General features: G+C 40.2%; 1 protein-coding gene across 4 annotated transcripts in view; it reads right to left on the bottom strand.

Annotated features, from left to right (window-relative positions):
- The window catches only part of ABAT (4-aminobutyrate aminotransferase), a 62862-nt gene that overhangs the window by 5028 nt on the left and 38136 nt on the right, over positions 1-19698 (bottom strand). For all 4 annotated transcript variants that reach the window (XM_069809909.1, XM_069809906.1, XM_069809908.1 and 1 more), the window contains exons 3-13: positions 19039-19136; positions 18134-18163; positions 17445-17562; positions 11913-11962; positions 7458-7538; positions 6851-6943; positions 6395-6457; positions 4613-4676; positions 3756-3904; positions 2051-2188; positions 561-728 (exon numbers count right to left, since the gene is read on the bottom strand). In XM_069809909.1, the coding sequence (XP_069666010.1) occupies positions 561-728; positions 2051-2188; positions 3756-3904; positions 4613-4676; positions 6395-6457; positions 6851-6943; positions 7458-7538; positions 11913-11962; positions 17445-17562; positions 18134-18163; positions 19039-19136 (1052 nt within the window). The remainder of the gene's footprint in view (positions 1-560; positions 729-2050; positions 2189-3755; positions 3905-4612; positions 4677-6394; positions 6458-6850; positions 6944-7457; positions 7539-11912; positions 11963-17444; positions 17563-18133; positions 18164-19038; positions 19137-19698) is intronic.

Here is a 19698-nt window from a genome sequence, read left to right as displayed (position 1 = left end):
GCCCTGCTGAGCAGAAACAAAGGGCAACTACCTTATGCTACAAATTTAGTGCGTTCTGTCTTGCTGCTCTGACATCTCATTGAAACATGGACATAGATGACATGGAAATCAGCATCATCTATACAGGTTTTACATTCAAGCTTTGTGTTCTCCCCCCTAATTTTTTTTTCCATTTATTACATCAAAAATGTCATTAATGCGAAGAAGAAATCTTGCTGACAGAATCCATAATGCTGACATACGAGCTCTGAAGATACCAAGTTGCCCTATGGAAAAAGGTGTCAGTGATTGGATTTTGTACTGAAGCATAGTTCATTAGGCTAAACCCAGTTCTCCACTCCCTCCCACCAGCTTTATGACCTTTGTGACTGACAGCAACTGGAATAGAAGTGAAGAAGTAACAACTTTTGTGTAAGCACAAAGCAAGTATCTATGAAATAGCAGGTCCATCTAGCTGAGCCTGCCTTACTGAAGGAAAGCTTGTCTCTTCCATGGACTTTACAGTTCCTTATGAATGGTCACCAACTAGCACAGAGTTCAAATTTCATTGAAAATCTTACAGCATTTGGCCTGAACTCCTCTTTGTGGAAGAATCCTCCTGTCATCATCTTCTTACTGAATGTTACCACATCAGCTGGGTCATCCAGGCCCCAGTGCTCATGTGCCCAGAATTTTCCTGTGCAGCCGCCTCCCGTCTGCACCTCATCCACCAAGAACGCACAGCCATGCTGCAGAGATAGATGTAAAGAGCAGGGAATGTGAGCCCTCATTTCCAAAACAAAAATACCTCTCTTTGCCAACAGATAATACGAGCCAATTACATGCAACATCCCTCCTTCCCCACCTTGACTGCTCCAAATCTCCCCTCCTCAACCCCCATACCAATGCCACTCACTGTGCATTAGGTTTCACAATTAAAAATTCAGCTGTTTTTTCAGAAGGGCAGTACAGACATATTTTCTACCTAAATTCACAAACAAAGCATGTGTTTTTATATAGTCTTGAACATTTCTAGAGGATACCTGAAGACATCTGGGAGCATCTTCAAAGCCCCTGAGGGAGGCAGAACAGCATTTCTAGGAGTTTTGATTGTTTTAAATAAGAAGTCTCTGCCTCAAATCTGAGTCAGGCATTTGTGGCACAAAGGCAATACCAGCAGCAGCATCTGTTCAGTCTAGGGGCCTAAAATGATCCTGGAAGAGCTGCCTTTTCAGATGAGTCTGCTGAAAGAGTTACTCAGCTGTGAAGGACTATTTTGTTGAAACTTTGGGACAGGGAGATCAAGCTATATCATGATATTGTAATTAGAACTAATTCGTAAGTACTTTTGACGGCATCTCATTTTAGACAAAGCAAACCTTTTCATTTCACCTTATTTACTAAATCACTCTTGCATGAGCAGTTGTTAACAATGGGAAAAGCCGCTTTTTCTCACAGCAGAACACAATTTTCCAAGCATCACCTATGCTTTTCTCTGTAAGCAAACAAATGTTTTGAGGGTGAAAAAAGCATGGAGTAGGTCTTATTGATGGTTGTCACTTCTAAACAGGTAACTTCACATTCCAAGTATCAAGACATCTGTCCTTCTCATTGTTTTATTGGAGCATCAGCTCTACAGTTGGACTCATTTTGTGTTTCAGCTTTTTTTGCAATTAAAACCAAATATGTCAACAGAAAATTACCCTTTTCCAAACCTGCCTCTTCTGAAATTGTTTGAACCCCTTCAACAAATTGGCATTATCATATAAAGAACACTGCTGCGAAATCCATAGTTAATGAATCAGAGTAATTTCTCTCTGACTTAGACATTAGAAGAAAATTTATTGGACTGAGGAAACCACTAGGTGCACATCAAATGGAAGAGAAGATACTGTGCTGACAATGGGTTGCTTGTATCTGAATACATACCTGTACATGACTACCCCAACTGCTACCAAGGAGGCCTGTGAAGCTCTCAAAGTGCCTGGGGCAGGGAGGAAGGCCTCTGGAGACACCAAGAAGTATTTGCATGTTTAGCTACCACTGAGCAAACAGTGAAATATTTTATTACCTTTCTGGCAATATCTCGTAGCTTTCTGAAGAAGTCATCTGAAGCATGATTGTCCCCACCCTCTGACTGTATTGGTTCTATAATGATTCCAGCCACAATCTTCTTCTTTTTCCTGTACTTTACAATCAGGTCTTCCACCTGTAAAACAAACATTTATGATACATTCTCCTTTCAGGACATTCGCACATTTCCTCCCAGAAAGATTAAATCTCAGCAACAGAACTTCAACTTCTCATAAGCATTCCTGGCTATAAAGATGTCAGGAAGCACGAGGAATTAACAAGTAGTTTTTCCAGCATTTAACACTGCCCTCTTGTTCCTGAATAATGCTTAAGTTTAAATCATACCCTAAACACATTGTAACTAGTTGCACATTTATCTACAAAGGTGTGAAAACTCTAGCAAATTTCAGCTGAAGATATGGTGGAAACCACTGTAGCTTGCTATGCCATTACTGTCATTCCACCTAAGCAATACAGAAGAAAACAGATTTTGTGTCAGAAAATAAAACTCAGGTAATGTATTAAAGAAGGTAATCTGGTAAATTTGCTTTCTCTAGTCACCTACTTCAGATACTTAATCAGATGAAATAGTGCAGAAATCCTGTTGCTGACAAGGGGCTTACAGAGAAGTTTTAATTAACCTTGTAGTACCAGCTACTGTGATTAGTAGTGTCATTTGTACTTGAAATACCCTTTACAGCTTTCAGGGCCCACAACCCGTGTAGGCTGTATTGGGTTTTGAAACCCAATGGTTTCCAAAGGGTGCCAGTAAGCCAATCCACAGACTTTCAAAGAAAGCATTTGGCTTTTTATTTTTATTTTTTTTTTAAATAACAGCTTCAAGTCTGTGGATTGATTTTTTGCATCACAATTCCCCCACCCCAAGCTGTTGTGGAGCAAACACGGGGAACCAATTTGCTGTGCTTTCTGTTTTCTCTGAAGTCAGGCAGTGTGAGTAAGAAGTCTCTTTGATCCAGCTCTGCGCAGCCATCCAGAGTGCTGCTGCGCTCCATTCAGCTCACCACAACCCCCTGCCCTAGTCGCTTACGACGCTCCAGGTTGCGCACTACTGCAGGTCCAGTCACAGGGCACACCATGCCTTGCTCCCCACCTCTGTCTCTCAAGAGTGAGCCCTTGCAAGTGACAGATCCTGGATCCCAGTGTGCCCAACAGGGAATCCAATCCCATGGTTCTGGTACCTGGAGACGGTTTTCCTCCCTTAAACTCTGTTCTGCCCACCTTTCCTTTCTCCTGGGCTAGGGAAGGCAGAGTCCCTGCCCACTCACTCCCTGCAGCCATGGGTAGGATCAGAGCTTTATGCCAGAAGGTTACCACAGAAAAGCTGAAAAACTTGAAATCCTGTTACAGGTTCTCTTTGCAGAGGATTATGCACGCTGTGCGCTCTCTTAGTCCATGTCCCTTTGCAAGATCTGGCAGACAAGTTGACTGTGATACAACGAGCTGCTCCTGCATGTGAAATTTCACTTTGGTATGAATCATGTAGACCTCTAATTCACAGTAAGCTGGCTGTTCTTCTGAAAGGCAGGGACAAACTTCTGACTGTAAACAACAGTGAATGCTGTTTTTATCACATGCTGTTCCAATCCCTGAAAACATTCTTTTAGTGAAAAACAGCTAATCCTACTAGCACTATTCATTATTTCAAAACAAAACCAGCAGAAAGCTGCCAGTGAATTTTTTACCTCCTCTAAACAACGGGCTTCTTCCTGTTGATTCTCTTTCACAAAGTCTTCCAGAGGATACTTTAGCCTTGGAAATGGAGCAATAGGCCAGTCCAGCGATGGAATGTCCAATTTGTGAATTGCTTTAGAGTGAGTTGTAGCTAAGCAACCTAAACCCAGAAAAGCAAAAATGAAAATAATACCTGTCTAGGAACAATACAGGAAAAAAGCTACCAAGAGGTGAAAAATTGCCTGACACCAGGACTGTAGAATTCTCTTAATTGCTCTATGTTTTTACTTCATTTTCTGAAATACTGGTTAATGGGATTTAGTCAAGCTTAAGTGGATTGCTCTAGCTTTTAAACATCAGTTTCTACATGCACTGTTCCAGAAGAACCGGAGAACCTGTTAATCTGAATAGGCTGCTCAGACAAGATGCGTTTCACCTCTCCAAAGAAAACTGCTTGCAAAGCTCAGAATTACAACATTCTTGGGTAACGTTTAGAACACGGACTGAGCCAATATAAAATGGTAAAAATGAGTGACATCTTGTTTGCATATTGTGGTGATTTTACCCCAGGAGTTAAGATTTTGACTAGTATAGACAGGAAACCTTGGATTCAGAATGAAAATAGGAGACCTTTTGAAAATAAATTTTCAAAAAATATAAAATTAATTCCCACCGTCACTCAAATATTCTGTTTCAGTACTGGTGGGGCTTCAACAGCAAGCCTTCAATAAACCTACAGCTCCTCCAGTGGTAGCATTTGTCTAAGGAAAAAACCACTTTTCCGAAACTACAGTGAGATGACAGCTTACTGCAGCGGCTGAGAGGAGCGAAAGAAAAGGGAGGTTGTCGCCGGTGGTGCTTTTCTTACCCAGGGTCCTTCCGTGGAAGCCGCCCATGAAGGAGAGCATGGCGTAGTCGGGGCAGCCGGGGGGCTGCAAGCAGAGCAGAGAGGCGGGCAGTCAGCGTGCGGTGCCGCGGGCGGGTGGGTGGCCCTGCTGCCCGCGCAGCTGCGGGCACCTGACGCAACCCAGGCACAAACCCGCGGCCAGGGCACAGCGGGACGGCTGGATCCAAGCTGCTGCCTCTCGCAGCATGCAGATTGGTTTCCTCTGCAACCATCGGGCACCGCAAATTGTTATGTTTACCCGTTTGAACAAATACATTTGTCGTCCCCTAAAAAATGCCTGACCTCCTAGAATGCATCATTAATACTAATGAATACGTGGCACTTTATACCGTATCATAATATCGCTTCACACATGAGCACGCACAAAGGCTAAGCATTCAGTACAATCAGCCCCTTTTTGTACAAAGTATGAGGACGCGTACGGGGTGGCTGTGCCCAGGGGTGGCGGTGGGGGCTCTGCGAGGAGAGGCTGGGGGGGGCCTGTGCTGGATGCCCTGTGCATTCCTGATGCCTCGCTGTACCAAGAATGAGAAGGAACCACAACAAAAGACATGCAAACTGTATACTGTCTGGAATTAAACAAAAGGATATACTGGGGCTAACCCTCCACCCCCCCTAAAAATAGAAATTCTCTTTCTTTATGCCTCTCTCTTATCCTGCAAGTGAGAAGATTGTCACCACTTACACAACCCGTTTACACCTTTAGTCTTGTACCCCACACTCAGCTACAGGGTCAAGGCTGCAATATTTGTAACTGGATTTCAGAGGATTGCCCCCAAAAGGGGGATGCAGTTGCCCTCTCAAATCTGTCCCCTCCCCAGCTGTAAAGAGAACTCAAGACAATTAAAGAGGGATCCTAATGTTTAGATAGCTGAACGTGGACAAAAAGTGATCATTAGTTTTACACATCTTTGGTCATCTTGTAAAATTCCTCCTCCTTCAGGTCATGGCGTGCCATCCTCTTACTAGTATTGGCACAGCCATCTGTCTGACCATGCTGTAAGCAACACCACAGAACTTAAAAAATAATTCTGAAGACAAACAGAACAACGACAACAGAAAACCTGTAAGAACCCTCCTCATTTTTAAAGCCAAACGAGTTTCCTAATCCCATGTGAATGAACTGAATGCTCATCACTACAAAAGTGCCAAAGATCAGGCTGGGACCAGCAGGTTATTAATTTCTAACATGTTTATCTCAAAGAGGAGATTAAATACTCTGTTTTCTGCTATTGTTGCATGTTAAGATTTGTGACTGGCAAGAGTGAGACCACCTCAGTTGAAGGTGACTAGGACTTCAGAGGTTTATCAGCTGCATCTCAATTTCCTCATCCTGCCTGTTAACATTTAGTCAGTCAAATTTTAACCAACTCCTTGATCAGTTTTAAGCCATAAAATCACAACTTCTGAAACAAAAAATTAGAAGGTCTGTTGTTATTATTTGTAACTTTTCTATGTATTAATGATCTCCATGGACCCATCCATCACGTGGGCCCCTCTATAGCAAATGATATGTCATGAAAAAAGGGAGATCTTCCCAAGATTCACAACTGGCAAGGATGCAAAAGAATACAAGCAGCAGGTCTTGATATTTGTTGGGAGCAGTTTGTATTTCACCATTTCCTAAATTTACAAATCCGAGATTCCACTTGAGATATAGTAAAGCCGATTTTTCCTCCCAATCTTCCCATATAAACCCAAGCCAATGGTACATCTGTAGGTGTGGTAAAGAACAAATGTTACCTGGTTAATCATACAAGATTCCAGTTCTTCTTTTGTGACATTATTATGGCCCCTCTCCTTGTTCTGCAACAAACAAACAAACAAACAAACAAAAACAACCCAACAGATAGTTTTCCTGTAGTTGTCACTACTGCATTTATGGCTGAATCACAAATTAGTAATGCTGGTATTCCAAATTAGAGCCAATGAAGATAGGGACTGTGTCTCTTACATACTGACTGCGATCTGCATTTTCTTTATTTCCTTTTCTTTATAATTTCTAAATTTGTGTCAATATAAAGTGAAAGCTTAGATGAAGACTTTTTAATAAAGATTTTATACTAGGTTGAATATAAATAACATCATTAACAAAAGAACCTCTAAGCTTTACTTTGTTTTACAGTAACAGTTCTGATGATGAATAAATACTCATTTCTACATTTAAACCTACAAAAACCATCTTAGTATTTTACTCACTCTGTACCACATAAATATTGCTTTAAAGGCATTTTCATTAGAGCAGGATCCGCAAGACATGGTGATCACCTGTGGCAGGCCCTTAGGAGCCACCTGTTGATGAAGACAGAAAATTACTCCAAAATATTAAGCACACATATAGTGCCAAGTGACGATAATACTGATCAGTCCTTAACATCATGAGCTTCAGTATAATGGGAGACCAACCGCGCCTCGGATGAGGAAAGCCAATTTCAGCTGCAGCTGAGAGGGCTCAATTCAGTTTCAGTCCCAAGGATCTTCAAATTTAAATCAAGACAAACAGAAGCCACTTATTCCACTGTCTCTTATGAAAGCACAATGAACAGAAGTTAGTGAAAATGTGTTTTCTCATCAGTTCTTGAATCCAGAATGAAAGAGGCAGTATCTGTGCAGAGCAGACATGTCACCCTCTCGCATTCAGCTGTCAAGTTGAGGAAAAAGGTTCGATCTCATCACTTGTGGTGGGAAGGCAGGTGGGCAAACAGCTAATCTGTAATGTTCCCTATTAAAATCCATAACATCCCTTGATATGCCCGTGTGCCTAAACACAGAACATGGTAACTCATCACTGCTATCTCAAACTTACTGATAACAAAGATTCCTTCAGTCTTTCTGCAAAGTTCTCTGGAGGTAAAATCCCTAGGGCAGGTCTGTTGATAAAAGTGCTCTACAAAGACAAAGGAAGAGAAATTGTTAGGTTTTACTATTACATGAAAAATACCATGTTAATATCAAGGCAGTTACATTTTATTCTAATTACAAATACCAGCCAGAAATTTGTAGTCATGGCACAAGGAGTTTTAAAGCCAAGGAATAATATTCATGTCTTAGAATATGTTTTTCTGTCTAATCCTTAATACTTCATTCTTGCAGGACTTCTTAGAAAAGGTGCATGCTAACTGACACTGACATTTCCTCTTCAATATTACCATTTTAGTTGCTCAATCTCAATTTTCCTTATACACAGGAAATACACTTTAAAATCTTAATTACTTGCCTTCAGTTTGAGTAGCTATATCTAGATTCAGTTAGGACAGCAGCACTTTCTTCCTTATTGAGCTTCAGGACAGACCATTTCAGAACGCTGTGGTTATGAACACCCTCTAGATACTATTACAATGGGATTTAGGGGAACAAGGCAAAGGTAAACTTAAAGTATAGGTGCCACATCTGAGAAAGATAACACACATGCAAGGATCAGCAACACGACGCTACAATAAAATAGATTCCTGACAAAAAACTTGTGCACACAGGCATGCTGTCTCCCGTCTAGACTCCTCTGGCATGTACAGTGATGGGCAGTGCAGCAAGGAGATTGGTGAGAAGCTACCCTGCATGTTATTATTGTCCCACTACTCGGGAACAGGCATTTAATCAAGCTCAAGAACATTGACTATGATATATCCAGACATGGTGGTGAAATTCCTTTTCAACTGTGTACTGTTTCCATGAAGCTTGCTGATTTGCAGGTAAATATTTCCTGTTCTAGGGCCTTCAGTTTGCACAGTCATCCTTCTCAGTGCCTCAGCCTGAATTAGAGGTACCTTCTTTATTGTGCATTACAACAGCAGATTTCTAGCTTCCCAGTTTTCGCCTTTCCATTTCCTGATCGAGGTCTGACATGGACCAGGAGCCACTCATGCTGAAATAGTCTTCATGGATGCCATGGATCTCTCCTAACAGTGGAATTCCATAGCCTACCAGGAAAATACCTGGTTGACCTCATGTCTGCTTCCCAGAATTCCTTTCTCCAACCACTCCCTTTCCCTGTTAGCAGAACTGAATCTGTTTTGCTGCAAAACCCTTGGTAATCACAGAAGCAACTACAGGAACGCAGCCTTCCCATACCTACGTGGACGTTACGGAGAAGATGAAGGCAGGCTCTTCAATGGGAAGATGAGAAGCAATGGGCATAAATGAAAACACGGGAGGTGCTGATTTCGGTATAAGGAAAAGCTTTTTCACCAAGAGAACGGTGAAGCAGTGGAACACATCGCACAAAGAGGTTGTCAAGACCCCAGATAAAGCCCTGAGCAGCCGGTCTGACCTCACAGCCAACCCTCTCTGAGCAGGAGGTTGGGCAAGAGACCGCCTGCGGTCCCTTCCAACTTCAGTTGTCCCACTGGTCCTATGAAGTGGCCACATCAGGATTCACACCTTTGAGAAAGGTAATTTTGGTGTCAGTGAACAGCAGCTGGTGGGAAAACTGAGCCTGCTGCCCACACAGGTGTTTCTAAACAGCAGCTCTGGAAAAAGCCCCTCAGTCTCCCCAGTCCACTAATGGAGATGAATTTGTCATGTTTATGCCATTAATTTAAATTAAGTGTCATGGATTAAAATTGATTCATCATTGCTCTTAGACTTTGTAGGTAATCTTATTTGATTCACAATGTGCTACTTTTTATTTTAAATTAAATTTGCTCAGAAAAGGACAAGCTCAATAAATTTGCCAACTGCAAAGCAGCATTATTTGCCCCTTTTTTTTTGTTTAATTGTTGTTTTTCTTGTTGTTGTAACAAGTCATCGTTAAAATTAAAGGCTAAGCTTCAATGACTTAAGTCTTTATGGGTCTCCAGAGGGGACAGACTGCCTTCCCCCAAACATTCGTATTTTTAGCGCAACTCAAGCTTGCACATTTATCAGCATCCTTCAATCTTTTTCCTCAATACAAGTACTCATTTATTCAGATGTGTGGACCACAGCAAGAGGTGTGAGTGGTCACAATGTACTGTAGGAACACTTCATCAGAATTCTTAGGGAAAACCAAATATCACATAAGATATAATGGAGTACGAGCTAGTACTTTGTAGCTTGTACAAGTGTGTTGCTTCCAAAGCAATGTTTGTTTCAACAGACTCAAGCTTAAAAAAAAAACTAAGAAAGGATGTTACTGACAGATTAACACAAAGTTTTTGTTTAGTATGTATGAGAAATCTTACTTGACTTTTTATCTCAGTTTAGAAGTAAATTTTCATACAAAGTTAGAGATATGAGACCATAAATTTGTTGTGAATTTGATTACATCACAATCAATGGACAACATTTGCCATTGAGCAGAAAAGTGTATTTTTCTTTTGTGGTTAATAAGATAGTCAGTACTAAGAAAAACAGAACATCGACATCAAGCTGCTATGGTCTCAAATGAACAGATGCATATTCTGTTCTTTATAGCTGGCTATAAAGAGGGTACATGGAGGATTACAAACAAACCAAACAAAAAATCCCTCCAAGAAAACACCAGTCCCATCGTTAACATTAGAAAAGGGCCCTACCTCAATGTGTATTACTGAAAAAAAGTACTTTCACAATAAAGCTGGCTCTTTATCTGCAGTCAGACCCCAGCACGCACTTCTGTCTGCAGTGAGGTTTGCACAAGTTCTGGGTCTTTGCAGCTCTCTGGCCTTGGCTCTGCAAAACTTCACTGCAAAACTGACATCCTGCCTACACCGTGCCCAGGCTAAAGCCTGCCAGAAATCCTAAGTGCGCAGTCAGGCGCAGACTAATAGGTTTAGTGCAGGTTTCAGAAATTGGAACAGGGTACCAATAACATCTCTGATGCTCATATGTGGGAGAGAGGGGTCCTGGTTGCACCATTCATTCTGGACTATGGAGACAGTTCCTTTTACTGCAGGCTTCTAGCTCGCAGCCTGTTAACTTCCCTTTTCCAGTGGACAAATTGGCAACTGCCACCAGGCAACAGGTTTTTTTGGTTTTGTTCTTTTGTTGGTTTGGGTTTTGGGGAGTTTTGTTTGTTTTTTAAATCTGACTTTGCCTACTGCTGCATTATTATTGTTATTCTCTCAGAAATAGGTTTTACAAGTTAACATAAGTATTTAGACATATTAGTGCTTCTGTAATACCCAGATCTGCCTTTGAGAACTCCTGCATTTCTAGCCCTGGTGTTTTTTTAAAAAACTTGAAGTATCTTAGTTCTGGGCAAGGCAGAATTTCCCATCCTGAAGAAATGAGAACTCCATAAAGCAAATCAGCTCAGGGAACTCAAATGTCTGCACTTCTCTGACATGCTGGCTCAGGATTTACAGTCTGCTGGAGTGAGCCAGCAGGTTCTTTTGGAAGGGAAATGCAGGTTTGAGAGGGAACTGGCCCACACTTGAGCTATGCCCTTGCAGGCAGCGTGGACACCTGTTACTGGTTTGCAGAAACAGTGGCTCAAGTCACTAAAGACAGTACAACCAACAAGGATCTATTGATGTGCAGTGAAAAAAACAGTGAGGTCAATTTATCTATGTACTATATGCATAAGCTATTGTGCCAAAAAAAGTTACAATTTTAAAATTTGCACAAAATCATTATGGAATCCAAAACTTCTGTCCGAGCAGTAAAAAAATAAAGCTTCAAATAGAATGCAACTTTCTTTCAGTGATTTCTGTAATTCAGGTTATTTCCTATCACTATCAGTATACTGTTAGGGAAAACAGGAAGATACTTTATTTAAGAATCAGTTACTCTGTTTTGAAATAATCCTGTCACTCTAGTCTAATGATTTTAATTTTTCAAGGACATGTCAGTGGTTTAGTCAACTTAGTACTTAGGAGATGGGAATCAGCCAGTACCCCTACACGTACCCCGCCCCCCCCCCCCCCCCAAAAAAACCCCAACCAAACCACCCAAGAAACCCAAAACATCCACAGAATTCCAGACTTAAGGTGCCATATTCAAAATACTATATTCTCTCGCAAGGACTTGTGCTTGCTTTCAGGCTCAAAAATCTTCACTCAACAACACTGCTCAAATAGTTAATTGGAAACACTGTGCTTGAACTATGATTTAAAACTGGCTGCAAACATATCAAGTGCTTGCATCACCCAAATGTTTACTTCTTATAAAGCTTCACAGAGGTTTTGGTGTCTTCTTAAACACTACCAAGCTCTTTTCATCTAGTGAGAAATAAAGAAAGCAGATCCTATCATACTTTAAATTGAGTCATTAAGCATTCATTATCAGTTTAAGAAAAACTAAAAAAGACCGCCACAAGGAGGGAGAAGACTCCTTCAAGTACTTAATGTTTTAATTCACTTACTAAGTTCTGTGGCTGCTGTAGAAGCTTTATCAGAGAGGGATGGCTGTAACCTAATTAAAAAGAACAAACAAAGAAAACAGTTATTTGTCTGGTTTCAATAAATTAATGTAAAGCATAACCTAGAGAACAGACTTAATGCTTGACTGTTTCTGTGTAAGTTGTATACGTTTTAACTACTAATAACAGAACTTCAAAAGAAGTAGGACAAACCTCTCTTCTTTTACAAAATATATTATCTGGAACTTTGGTACAAATTTTGTGTCAGGCAGTAGCAAAACATATTTTAGTACTGAAAGTTAAAAATTGAACACGAAAATAAATGAACATGACATGGATCTTTTGCCTGATGGGGCCTGATTGAAGCATCACAGTTTCTACCAAGTACTGTGGGAGCAACATTATTAAATGCTTGCTCACTCTCCTTTCTAGGTTTCCCACGTGTATTTGGTTTCTGTATAGTACAACGTGCAAAGCTCTCCTCTTCCTCAGTTAAGAGCAGACATCACTTTCTGCCAGTGCAGCCCACAAGCCGTTCTTTCTGTTAGTCACCATTTAGCTGTGGTATCGAAGCATCTCCGGTTTCTCCTGCCTGAAGCTGGCTGCTTACCGTTCTCGCTCACCGTAACCCTGACCGGCTGAGCTTACGTGGCTCCCACTGAGCACTGACCACCCAACACGCGTTTCAGAAACGGCTTCTGACACTCTGAACCACAGAGGGAAGCTCCCCATGCAGCTGTGTGCATTTATAGTAGCTGGTGCTACACTTCTGGCCTCGTAGCAATTTTTACCCTCCTTGAATATCATACTGATTATTTCTAGCACAATAACAGAGGGTTTTTTCACCCCACTGTGCTTTTTAACTGATTGGATTTTTCCTCATTGTAAAATCAACTTAGAAACATATATTCCCCCCTTAATGCTTTTCTTCCATGCAGTTCCACAGCCTTTGGCAGCTGACCGTAAGAAATAAACAAGCAAAAATTCACATATTTACCGATTTCCCAAAGAAAGCTCATTTAGCAATTGTAATTTCAGTGCATTATAATGTGCTAACAAAACATCAGCAAAGGCTTTTTGTCCCTCAGCAGATACAGCCGGATGCTGCAGGGTAACCTCAGTAGCACAGCAGTGCTGTTCTCAGAGATGTTTTTTCATTGCTGATGCATGCAACGAGCACACGTTATGGCAGACCCAGCAGGGGTAAGCCCTGGGACACCAGCAGAATTTTGCCAATGGCTTGACGGCACTCCTTGACATCTCTCACAGTTGGATGGCATTCATCACCGCTATTGTCTACAGTGCTATCTAAACACTCTGTAAGCAAGATGCTGCCAAACTTGGTTTTGAGACATGCACACGCTGGCCTCCGCGTTATCTAGGCTTTCACGTATATATACACTCATTTATTTTCATGCATGAAGATGCATATTCCAACCCAGATAACATATAACATAAACCCATACTGCAGATGTTCATGTGTGATCATTAACAATTCTACCAGAAGGAAGAGACTGTCTACATAGATAGCCATATACTTAAAACTCACGGACTGATAAGCACCCAAATCTCTAACCCACCACAACCCATTAGTTATTCCAAGACACCTCTCTGGAAATCTTTCCTTCTCAGTCATAGATTTACATACCTCAGCTGTGCATCACCGTAAAAAAACCTGTTTGATAAATTGCTGCTTTGTATTAGAGAAGGAGATTCTGCACTTTTCACTTTCTCTCATGACCAGCTTTTTTTTCCCTTCCCATTTTCCTTACTTTGACAAACTTTTATTTGGAAAAAGAGGCAACAATTTGTCCTTTTTACCCAGAAACATCAAGATACTAAGGATGCTTCAGGTTTAACACAACAAAGGTGCTTAATTTATACCCATTGATGTTCTATGTGATAACTTGCTTGCTTTACAGGTAAGCCAATGTATCTGATGTAAAAAAAAAAAAAAGAGCTCAAAGGAGCCCAGAAAATTTCATTTTAAGCCTCATTTCTAATGTATGAAATGCCAAAGCCAGAGATTAATATCATCTTTTATACTCCTGTGTAGAAACAGTTGGAAACCTCATTTTCCCTACTGCTGAAGAAGTCAGACCACTCTAATTTTATTACAAAAACTTATCATGCCTCTGAACTCCTCATTCTAGTTGAATGACAATAGCCCTGATTATCCTGTCTGAGCAATGGAGCATTAGGCTACTGCATTAACAAATCAATTATAAATTCCATTTTTAATATTTTAGTTCAAAACAAGGAAATATCCAGATTGTTTTAACCACATGTCATGCCATAAAGAATCTGTTAAAATTATTATGAAGATAATGCAAGCAGTTATTTGGGACACAGACAACTATATCTGCATTGCATTTGCTGTCATGGGAAGAATTGTTGTCAGGCTAGAGGGAATGACACAGTTGAAAGCTATGTTGCTGAGAGCTGCAGCTGTGGCTACCACTGAGAGCACCTCTGAGAGTATATCCAGTGTTTTGGAAATCTCCAAACTAAACCTTACAGAAGTTTGTTATAAATAGCTTCCATTGCTTAGGAAGCTTAACCATTAACTCCGGTATTGCTTGTAAAAACATGTAATTCTGATGCTGCTGTTAAGATGCATGACAATGCAGAGATCTTTGCATCTTCTCCTATGTAACACAAATTCAAGGCTTCTGTTACCCATAACTTACCCTTTTCCACCCACACAAGATGTCTCTCCTATTCTTTTCACTTCAGGCTGAGTGGCCTGGTCTCCCCTCCTAACACTCCCTATTCCACTGGTGCATCCTCAAACAGGGCCCAGTAAAAGAAGAGAGAATCCTTAAAGCCTGACTGTTTCTGAAAGAGTAGGTCTGTGTGTAGAAAGATGCTGAACTGGTACACGGGTTCATAGTCATGAAATAACACCAGTAAGAACTAAATGGTTAAATAACTATTATATAACCATGGTAGACAAAGTCAAAAAGCTCTAGGCTGAGACAGCAAAGACAGTAACTTGTTTCATTGCCTTGACCAACACAAGGGTTTCTAGATTTAAAAATACATTCCTATAAGAAGTGACAGAGCTGGCTCTTAAGACAAGGGCACCTGCTTCATCACTCTTGCTGTGCGTCTAGATCAATGCGACAGGAAAGTACATGTCCTCCAGGCTCATGAATGTGCCTGTCTGCAAAAGGAAAAAAACTGGAGGCTGCTAAAATAATGAGATGGAGAAAGCCCAATGAATCCATATGAACTGAGCAGCAGGCGGCTGTCAATATCAAACTACACCTCTCCACATCTCTCCAAACAAAAACAGACCTTCCCAGCACTGGAAAACAGATTGTTTCATTTGCTGTTCCAGGATGTTTGCTAGTAAACACATCGATAGAATCTCCTCTTGCATTTGGCTCCATGGGGTTTCTAACTCTATTAGATTAGATACAGGTTTAAAGGAGCATTTTGTGCTACAACTTCCCCAAAACCATCTAAAAAACTGTTTTAATTTTTGTTTTTCAGCAAGAAACAGCCCAGAACATCTTTTCCAAGAGGTTTTTTTACACTTTAATTCTTATCTCTCTGCACAGGCACTTATTCCCTCTCAACCTCTGCTGATAAATATATTCTAGGGTAGCAGATCATTATTAAATCTTGGGGAGTCCTGACAGATTCATAAAAGGTTTTATAGGATTTACTTGCAGAGAGATAAGCACAGATGACTAGCGAGCACTTTGTGATCTTGTTTTGGTGTCCCAGTCTAGAACCTAATGCTGTCACCAAGCGGGACTTTATTAGCAACCTCTGCAGCTTCAGATAGTCAGTCTAGTCATTCAGTACACCTTAAAAAAAATAAATTAATGCTGTGTGTTCAGTTAGATTTAGGTCAGCCTGTAAGTATTAAATTTCCATTTACTTCTTGTTGCTACATATCATAGAGCCATTATCTGAGAAGGTGTATGAAGCACTGTACTGTAGTTCCTTCACGACTGAGCAACATGTCATTTAGGACAAAAACCCCCAGCTGATCCTCAAGAAGGCATTGCCACACATGAAGGAGGAACTAGATGGCTTAGCTGAGGATCAGTTATAGGTACTGGAGTCTTCTATCTATGTCACCAGTTTCAATCAACCAGAGAAAGTAAACTGTAGAAGCCCCTGCCCCTTTCCGCCCATTAAGAAAATATTTCCCCCCTAATACTTCAGTATTTTATACACAAAGACTGTATTAAGAGGTATGGTTGCACCATCAAGCGCTACAAGGTCAGAAAGCCTCAGTGCACTGTCTGCACAATCTTAATTTCATTCTTTTGAAGCATGCACTTACTTTCCTTTGACTACATGACCATGCACTAGTTTCTCCAAATTAGCATTTCTTCTGTGAAGAATGGAAGGTCTTGAACACTAAATGCAATTCCTTTCCTAGAAACCTAAAATCCAATCCCATTTCAGTTAGATGAGCACTGGCATACAAGCATTGTGCTCCTTTGTCTCACCCCTATTTCTACATTATCGGTGACAAAGTTATTGCCGTGCAGACTCTAAAAGATAAAAAGTATCGAGAACTTGTGTTGATGAAAATAAGCTAGAAACATTGAAGAGTTCTGGAATGACTACGCATTTATTGAGGAGCTACATGAGAGCAAAAATACTAACTGTCTGCAAAGAAGATTGGAGTAAATGAAAACACATTGCAGTCACACAAGGTCTTAGATGCCAAAAATTTGGTAATGACCTGAACATCACTAAATTCTGTTTCCCGATAAAGGAGGCCTCTAGGGATGATTTTGAGTCATCATGGTTTCTATAGATAGCACAACATCTACCTTTTAAACTACCCCAGCACTTCTGCTCATTTTGCTTCTGCAGAAATATATTTTTAAGCAACTGAGAGGAGCCATGGACGAGGAACAAACTGAACACCTACTGAACCTATATTCCCTGCAGTTGGGGTCTGCATCTCTGCCTTGCTTCTTTTCCTTCTTGAAATGCTTCACAAAAAAATCCACCAACTTTCCCATGCACTTGACAAGTCCATTGTTTGGTCCCTCAGCTCAACTAACCTGCCACCTTTGCTTTCACTCAGCACCACAGTTCAGTGTTTGGTCTTGCTTCATCCTACGGGAGTCCACATGGCCAACTCCTTTTTTCAGTTCTTTTGAGATAGAAATGCTAACTAAAGCATATAATTTAATGTTAAAATGTTTAACCTATGTATGTTAATGTTTAAAACAGTAACATACTGTTCCAGAATCACAAAGTACACAAATCCAAGCTCAACTGCGGAACTTGCATATTCAAATTAAGATTAATACTAGATCTTCTTCCAGGTACCACTATGTACTTCAAGTGAGCTGTAGCTATTGAATTTGTAGTTTCTTCAGCTATTCAAAACCACCACTACATAATACACAGCAGTGAGGTATACCCTGACTGCAACAAGGCATACATTATGTCAGCTTTGGTTTTTTTAATCAACCAACTTCTCTGGTAGTGGCTGAGATGAGAAAGCAACAGCTTGAGGACAAAGCAAAAAGTTTTGGTACCACTGTCTCCTACCTATTGGGATGGATGAAATCTGAGAGTAGAGATCCAGCATGCGATTGCCATCTACATCTACTAAGTAGTTCCCTCGGCTCTCTTCATAATTGCAAAAAAAGTGTACAGCTTCTGCATTCTTAAAAGAAAAAACAAACAATTAATGCTTTACAAAGTAGCAGTGTGTAAGAAGGTGCAACTAATGGTTATACAACAAAATCTGATAAAAATATCTCATTATAAGATACAAAGACGTATTCATTGCATAGGAATTAACTGTAGAGCTATTTTTATAAAGAGGGACTGTGAAAAGGGCAAATATGCACTTTTTCTACAGAACTGAAGCACAGACTTCGAGGAATTGCTCATCTTGGGAAGGCAACATACACTTAGGTTGACATATTTTTAAGCTCAAGCTCAAATATACCTATGTTTTCACTGGCCACTTCATAACAACTCAAAAGGCACATAGGGTGTTTAAAGAAAAACCACTGATCCTACCAAATAATTCTGCAGTATTCAAAATATACTAAAAAAGATTCATTCAAATGCACGTATATACTATACATTATATACTCAGCGTGAAAACCCAGAGTCAGTGTTTCACTTTTTTTTTTTGTATGGAAGTAAACATACAAAACAGGATTTTAAAACAAGTTCTGAAATCACAGTATTAACAACCCCCAAATTCAGAAAACTTGACAAATTACCTGAATGCCATTCAGCTGTTTCATTAATTCCTGGAGAAAAAGGAACATCAAAGAGTCTCAGGTATGTAATTACCAAATACTGAAGAAGAACATATGTTTCTTTTTTATGATCACATAAATCATATGCAAAACTTGCACTCCTATGTGCTTACCAGGCAACTCTACTTGCCACATTAACTTTCATAATGCATCTTGCAAGTATTACAGTCAAAACTATTAACTCTGGCATGCAGAGCTACATGGGCTGCAAACACAGTTTAATTGTAAATCTCCAAAACGAGAAAGCTGCCTCTTCTGTATTGATCCACTGAACTGAGAAAACAAGTGAGAAATCAGAAAATAAGAGAAGCCAGAGACGTGCAGAAGGGATACTGGCACACTGGTTCTAGAAAGACAGCTTCCTTTTTTAAAAAAAAAAAAAAAAAAAAAAAAAAAAAAAAAAAAAAGAAAACACCACCACCACCACCACTACCCCTCCACCCCCCCAAAACATACCACACACATAAATACTGACTCTGCCAGAGTAAAACATGTCCAGCAAAGTGAAACTCTTGCTTCATTTCAAAACCAAAGCATTATTTCACATCATAAAAAGCCAACTAAGTTTCTGTTTCACCAGCAGCACAAGTAACCAAGTCTGGTGAGATGTTTCATCAAACTGATGCTCTTTTGCTTTCAGTTACTTCACACAGAAGTTGGCAGTTGAGATTCAGATCTCTCTCTCAGAGAGGGGCATTTCATTCATGAGCTTTTCATTCTCAGCATCTTGATAAAAGTGGGCATGGACTGTTATGAAATGATGTTTATTCATATCAGATTTAAGCTTTGGAATGAAATTTGGTTTTTAGCAAGTTAAACACAGCTAAAGAAAAACAAATACAAGCTACTATGCTTTGGGAACTTACTCTAGATCGTGGTCCAGGAACTTCTGTCTTCATTAGAGGTCCATCATAATCAAAATCCACATCAATTTTAGCTGCAGCTTGACTGATATATCTATGTCCTGTAAGAAATCATGAAAACCTGAGTACAGACCATATTTTCTGTGCTCTCCTCTCAGAATAAATATGCATATCTTACCTGACTGAGAACACTTGACAGATGAGACCAATTACATTGCACTGTCTGAAGCGAACTAAGTATCTCATCTCTGACAAGTGTTAAATAAAACTAATACCAATGAGGTGGCTTTAAAAAAAAAAAAAAAAATCAAGTGAAATGACAAGGCAACCCTAAAGAAACAGAGGCAAATCTTACTATAAAGGACAGGAGGACTAAGAGCACATCTTTCCATCTCTGTTGCTGAGTCTGTCCATTATGCCTTGAGCAAGCCTTTGCCATAAATTCCCCACTCCTGTGCAGAGATGGTTTTGTTCACTATCAGTAATAACTGAAAAGCCTGATAGAGTCCACAGGTAAAAACCATTGTGATGTTCTGCAACAGCTCAAAGAACACCATTTGGGAAAGATTTGTCTCAGAAAGGTAAATGGCTGTGTTTAAAATAAATTCAAAATCTCACATGAATCCAGCATCTTGCAGTGCATCTCTGAAATCTGGGTCAAAA

The sequence above is a fragment of the Haliaeetus albicilla genome, chromosome 22 (assembly GCF_947461875.1).
Source record: "Haliaeetus albicilla chromosome 22, bHalAlb1.1, whole genome shotgun sequence".
Classification (NCBI taxonomy): domain Eukaryota; kingdom Metazoa; phylum Chordata; class Aves; order Accipitriformes; family Accipitridae; genus Haliaeetus; species Haliaeetus albicilla.
This window is presented reverse-complemented; position numbering and strand designations above follow the sequence as displayed.